The following is a 6,881-nucleotide window of genomic DNA, read 5'->3' on the forward strand; positions in this document are numbered from 1 at the left end:
TTCCCCCCTACTCGTTACGTGGCGGATTTGGCCACAGCCTCCAAACCAAGCGCATACCCTGCTCGTCAACAGCGCAAAGAATCAACAAGTTATCACTAAGCTGGGCGCTCCAGCCGAGATCTGCTACTGCCTCCCCAGCGCCCACCGTCACCCGGCTCCCTCTCTGCTCCTCCCTCGCCCCTCCCCGCACCGTCCTGCACGTGACCTTCTCTTTCAGATCCGCCCTCCGGTCGCCCCTACCCCAGCGCCCTCCCCTCGCACCCAGACAGCTGTCAAAGTACGCTGCTCGCCAGCCTACTGTCTCCTTACAGCGCCGGGCGTTCACCAGGACCTTGCAGCCTTCTGGGAGGGAGCAGCGGGGAGGTCAGCATCTCCCACCGCACCGGGTGGGAGGGGGAAGGGCGCCAGGTGGGCCCCAGCGGAGTCGGAGAGGCGGCGGGGGGCTGGGGAGGGCGTCACATCCCACACTTCTCCGGACTCAGCGGCCCACCGGGAGGGCGCGCGTTCCCAGGGGAGCCACAGCCGCCCTGGGGGAGCCTGAGGCGAGCCGGGGCGGGGGCGGGGGAGCTTCCCTGGAGCCTACAAGTTTCCATCCACCTCAGAGCCGGAGAAGCGCTCTGCTCCGTCCTTTGAAGGCACCGCCGCCGATTCCCTCCCTTAGGGCAGGAGCAGACAACTGTCTCTTCTACCCGGCGCCCGAGCCCAGCTCAAGCAGTCCCCGGGCTGGGGCCCGCGACGCCCTCACTACGCTCCCACCCCGCCACACACAGCCCCCAAAGTTGTCCAGACTTCCACAGACCTCCCCTTCTCCTGCGTCCCTGGACCCCGCCCAGGGTAGGGCCGGCGTCTGCAGGTGGAGCCTCTCAGGTCCGGGGCGCAGGGCGCTCACTTCGGGGATCCCGAGCGCACAGAGGCCAGGGAGCTGCGGCAAGGGAGGGCGTGCATTTCTAGCGTGAGCCCGGGTCCCCGCGCTTGCACCCGTAAGCCCGCCCTGCCTCCCTCTTTGGAGAGGAGGAAACTTCCCCAGCACCCACCTTTAGCCGCGAGGAGGCGGCGCCGCCGGCTGCCCCCGCCGCCGCCGCCGCCGCTGCCGCTCCCCACGCCCAGCGCCAGCAGGAGCGGCACCCAGCACAGCCTCCCGGTCAGCATCCTCGCCGCTGCCGCCGCCGCCGCCAACCAGCTGCCGCTGCCGCCTGCTGCCCAAGCCGGCTCTCGCCTGCGGGTGCCCGCCGGGCCGCGGCTGCCTCGCTTTGCCTGCTGGGTGCGCTTCGGGTGCCGCCGCGCTCGGCCTCCGCTGCCCGCCGCCGCGCCGCTCGCTCGCTCGCCGCCAGCAGCCGCGCTCACTGGCGCGGACCCGGAGCGGCTCCGGCGCTCACCCCGGGACGGCCCGTGACGTCACGGGGGGAGGGAGGTGGTTCCTGCATATTCATGAGACGCGGACACCGGCCCTGCTTCCGCGCTCCCGGCTCCGCGGCCCCGACCCCCAACTTTCCTCCAGCGTCCTCACGCTCCCAGGCGCTCGTGCTCCAGGCAGGACTCGGCTCCGGTAGGACCGCGGCGGGCCGCTGCGGCGAGCCCTCCCGCCCGCGCCCCGGCTCCGGCTCCCCAAATAACTGCCTCAGGAGACGGCGGGGCCCCTCAGAAAGTGGTCACCTGGGGCCTGCGCGTCGTCTGCTGCGGCACAGGGGACCCTGCCCTGCCACGCCCTTGGAGCTGACATCGGTGCGGAGGGCCGGGCGGGCGTGCTGCGGGTCCTGCCCTTGGCCCGGCGTCTGGACGCTCTGTGCCGCCTGGTCTGGGGAGGGCGCCAGGCACACGCGAGAGCTGGAGAACGCGAGCGCTGCTCTGGTCTTGCCAGGCAGGGTAAATCTCCGTGGACCTGGAGGGCAATGGCCAGACGCCGCACCATCTTGGAGAGGCAGGTGCAGCTGCAGCCGCTGCTCTCAGAAGCTGATGGACCAGATCCGAAAAGCAAATTTGGGGTTCTGCGCCAGCAGTGGGGACATAAACTTCCCTGCAGTATGGTACCTAGGCAAGAAGTTACCACCTTTCTGTTGTCACTCCACATATCTAAGACCAGGCCACCTGACGTCATGCTTTGTAACATTTCATGCCATTGAGTAATTGTCACTTCCCTGAGAGCAGGGGCCACGCACCTCTTGTCGACCCCCCACCACCCCAAAGCCACACAAGGTTCATAAAAGTACTCAATTAACATTAACTAATGGCTCAGAATAAGTCCTTGACCATATTTGCATATCTGCAGTGCCAATATCACACACAATTCAGGGTTCATAAGGAATAGATAAAATAGAGAAATATAGAAACAAAAGTTATTTATTCATTGATTCAACACATTTACTGAGGACCTAGACAGGTTGTATTACCCTGCCACTGGGCACTGGACTAGACATTAAAGGTCCAATGGCCAAAAAGAGTTGTCTGTCCTCTCCTCAAAGCCTTTGTTTCCCATCTGAGAAGCGAGAGAGGGCGGTAAATTACAAGGCTTTGTAAGTGTTATGGTCCTGCACATTCTTTATATTGCTAGATATGAGCCTATACAAATCAATTAACAAAATATATATTGCAACAGTGTCGAAACAGCAGCCTATAATTAATAACTGTTGTTTGGGGTGCTCAACAAAGCCATAAAATCCATTAACAGCCCTCATGCTGCTCAGCCCTTCTGCACCTCCCTGGCAGCTCACCCAGAGCCACAGCAGTTGGGAAGGCCAACTCTTCTGTGTTTCCAGGCACCAAGAGGTGCTTGGCGAAGGGGGGGAGGGGCAGCAGTGAATCACAGTGGCCACAGACAGGCTCAGACCAGGCAGGGCACTTCACCTGCAGGTCTCCTTTAACCTACACAACCAACATCAGTGCTATTATTCTCATTTCACACATGAGGAAATAGAGGCTCCAGGCAAGTTAGGTAACTTCCTTGCCCAAGATCAAAGAGCTAATAAATGCCCTAGGCCAATGCCAGAATCTTGCCTTTTTCAGACTCAGTATCCAGATCTAGAAAGGATGACAAGGAGAAGGGAAAGCTGACCCAGGCAAAATCAAGGAAATCAGCAAATACTGAAGAAATATAAATTTGTCTCATTTTCTTCCATTTACATTCCATCGAGTTACATATTTGCCTCTCCTTCATTTTCTCTAACCATTAGACTTACTTTAATGACTTACCTGCACTGTCCCTTGGTTAGTCCCCAAAATTTTACATAAGATTTCAAATGCAGACTAAATAATGAGAAAGAAGAGGAAATACAGCTGATTGGAAAACATCCCCACCCCATGTAGTAGATGACCAAGAAAGAACACAACAGAGAGACACAGGGAGCAGACCAGTGACCAAGAGGCACAGTATTACCAGCCTCCATCTTCTCTACAAACGGGGCTAATAACAATGCCTTTTGAGGGAGATGAAGTTCACTAGTGGCCCCCATTTGTTCATGTCTCCCTAAATCCATTCCCTTTGGATATGCTGTCCTACCCCAACTTAGAGCTTGGCCATATGACTTGCTTTGGCAAGTAGGAGAGTCACATGCATGTTTCCTTTTCCTTTCTTGGACCCCTGCCACCATCATAAGAACAACCCCAGGGTAAGCCCCAGGAGGGTGAGAGACCATATGGAGCAAAGCTGAGCTGTCCAGCCAGCCAAGACCAGCCCAGGCTGGTCAGCAACAATTTACCCACCAGCTGACCACAGTTACATGAGCAAGCCCAGCAAGATCAGCCACGCCTGGCACACATCAGAGCTGCCCAGTTGACTCATAAAAAATAATAAATGGTTGTTGTATTAAGCTGCTATGTTTGGGGCAGGGGGTGGGAGGTTGATTAAGAAGCGTTACACCTACTTCATAAGGTCATTACAAGAAGCAAATGAGAAAATGTATGTGAAATATTCAGTATGTTGCCTGGCACATAGTCAATGTCCAATAAATATAAAATGTCCCCTCTTCTCCCTATTTCCCAAGTCTCTGAAATGCCACTCATAACTCTGTTTCGTTTGCGAGAAAGGCACCAACCTGGCTGAGGGGATGAAAGTGAGTTAAGTTCAGCCTTGGAAATACTCAGGCCACAAGAAGTTCAAGTCCACGTCATCTGTGTGGAGCACTGCTGGGCCACTGCAGATGCAGAGAGCGGGTAAAGCCACCCAACAGTTAATGTGTCACATGGTGCCAGGCTTTGCAGTGGGGGTTTGACATTCCATACTTCATTTAATCCTTACAACAGCAGGTATTCTTTTCCCCTATTTTATTATAACCAGATTACTGGCTTAGAAAGTTTGAGTAAATTATCTACATTCACATGATTATGTTGAATATGAATTCATGTCTGCCTAATTCCAAATTCCATCTTTCTCCCACACATCATTGTTGTGAGAAAGGCACGTAGAAAAAGTAATCAGTGAAAAATAGTTTCATATGAGAAAAGGTACTTTCGCAATTTGATTTTTTTTTCATCTTTATCCACCATCACCTCTGAGTAATAAATGCAATATAAATACAAGTCTCCGAATTTGTTGAGGCACTACCCTTTATTTTTGACTTGCAATTGGTGCATGTTCCTTTAAAGAACCAGGCTCAAAAAATGGTGAGCAGGATGATGTAAGTCCTTGGTCACTTTACGCCCCAAGCCCAGGGTCCCACCTGGTGGTGCAGTGATGAATCTCAGACAATTTATTTGGGTCAATAGTTTTTAATAGAAGAGAATAGAATCTAACAGGAACAGGCCTGACATAAGCACAGCCAAACCCTCTCATTTTCACCAGGGTCATTAATGCTTTGCCTAATTAAGCACCAAAACACAGCCCCTGAATAATTTAAACTTGGTAAATGAAGAAAATAAATAAATCATAGCAGCTTATGGAAACCTGTTTCTGAAAAGAAAATTAAACAGAGGCTTTCTGTTTTTAATTTCATTCCATTAAAAGTACTTAACTTCAAAAGAAAGGTTGAAAATCTGATCCTTAAAGAACTGGAGCCCTTTACTGTTTCCCTCCCCCATCCTGGCAGGCAAAGCCAGGTCTTCGTGACCCGCAAGCCATTGGACAGGTTACAGAATTTCCAACATCTCTCAGATGTTTTGATGTTAGTGCAGACACTGCTGCTGCCAAAGGAGCTTTTTAAAGTTTAGGCATTTCTCTTCAGGAAAAAGCAAGACAGGCTTGTTCGTGACCAAATCCAGTTCATGTTCAACACTATTTAGACATGAGTGTTTTATGCTTGGCAAGGCAGAGCGCCCTGACTAAAAACAAATATGTCATTGATTATAGCAAGGAATTATTCCAGTATACTCTCCTATACTTCCCTTGGACTTGTATACCCTGTGGTGGTTTAAAAAAAAAAAAAAAAAAAAGCCATAAAATCCAATGACACTTCTCCCATTGAGGGATAGAATCTATTTCTCCTGCCCTTGAATCTGAGCAGACTTGTGACTGCTTCTTCCCACAGAATTCAGCAGAAGTGATGCTATGTGACTTCCCAGACTAGATCATAAAGGCAATGCAGCATCTGCCTTTCTCACTAGGATGCTCACTTTTAGAGCCTGGAGCCACCAGGGACAAAGTCCAACTACCCTGGGGCTGCCGTATTGTGTGGATCTCAGGCCACATAAGAAGGCCACATGCAGGTGTGCTGACAGCCCCGGCTGAGTCCAACATTTGAGTCATCCCAGAACCTTCAGATAATTTCATTGCTTAGCTGCTGACTCCCCTCCAGCTATTTGGATCTTCTCAGATGAAGCCTCAGACATCATGGAATAGAGTAAAGCCATTTCCACTATGCCCTGCCCAAATCCCTGACCCACAAAATCCCATGAGTGCAATAAAACGGTTGTTTATGCCACTAAGTTTTGGGGTGGTTTATAATGCATCAGGAGTAACTGGAACATACTTATTTTCATTTGTTCCTTACAACACAGACAGGGGACTGGAAAGTATGCTGAGGTAAGTCATGTGTGATTAGTCCCATTTTGTAGCTCAAATGTGGAGACTTGTGGAGGCCAAGAAGAGGAACCAATAGAGCTTAGTGCGAAGAGAGTGACTTCCAGAATCATACAAAGCTAGATTCCAAACCCAGCTCTACCATTTGCTAACCATGTATGACTCAAGAAAGCTACTTACTCTGTTTGGACCTCAGTTTCCTCAGCTACAAACTGGGACTAATGTAACAAGGTTATTTTTTTATTATTATTATTATTTTCATTTTATTATGTTAATCACCATACATTACATCATTAGTTTTTGATGTAGTGTTCCATGATTCATTGTTCGTGTGTAACACCCAGTGCTCCATGCAGTATGTGCCCTCTTTAATACCCATCACCAGGCTAACCCATCCCCCCACCCCCCTCCCCTCTAGAACCCTCAGTTTATTTCTCAGAGTCCATAGTCTCTCATAGTTTGTCTCCCCCTCCAATTCCCCCCCTTCATTTTTCCCTTCCTATGATCTTCTTTTTTTTTTTTTTTTTAACATATAATGTATTATTTGTTTCAGAGGTACAGGTCTGTGATTCAACAGTCTTACACAATTCATGGTTAAATGAATTGTAAAGAGCTGAATGTTTTCCCTGCCAGATGGTAGAGATACAGTAAACAAAGCCATCCATAGTGAGAGTAGAAACTCACCCAGGGCCACATGGGTTGTTGGTGGCCTTTTTCCTGATCCTTAGTACAGTATTTGGTGTTTTCCATGCAGGCAAAATGTGGACATCTGTGGACACACATGGAACCACACCAGCTCAAGCCCCACCAGCACCTTGGCCAACACTGCCAAGGAAAGCATCAGCCCACATGCACTGCCAGAGCAGTTCAGATGTGCTATGAGTACCTACATCTACCTGTTCTGCCACTTCTGGACTTTGTTCCACTAAAGGGG

The 6,881-nt window shown here is 51.0% G+C and overlaps 1 protein-coding gene across 1 annotated transcript in view; it reads right to left on the bottom strand.

The window, feature by feature from the left end:
- The window catches only part of CLSTN2 (calsyntenin 2), a 610,129-nt gene extending 608,483 nt beyond the window's left edge, over nucleotides 1-1,646 (bottom strand). Inside the window, exon 1 of the mRNA XM_078071189.1 lies at nucleotides 1,035-1,646. Coding sequence (XP_077927315.1) covers nucleotides 1,035-1,149 — 115 coding nt within the window. The 5' untranslated portion in view covers nucleotides 1,150-1,646. The remainder of the gene's footprint in view (nucleotides 1-1,034) is intronic.
- Between the last annotated feature and the right edge of the window lie 5,235 nt (nucleotides 1,647-6,881).

This window comes from Halichoerus grypus, chromosome 1 (genome assembly GCF_964656455.1).
Source record: "Halichoerus grypus chromosome 1, mHalGry1.hap1.1, whole genome shotgun sequence".
Lineage (NCBI taxonomy): Eukaryota > Metazoa > Chordata > Mammalia > Carnivora > Phocidae > Halichoerus > Halichoerus grypus.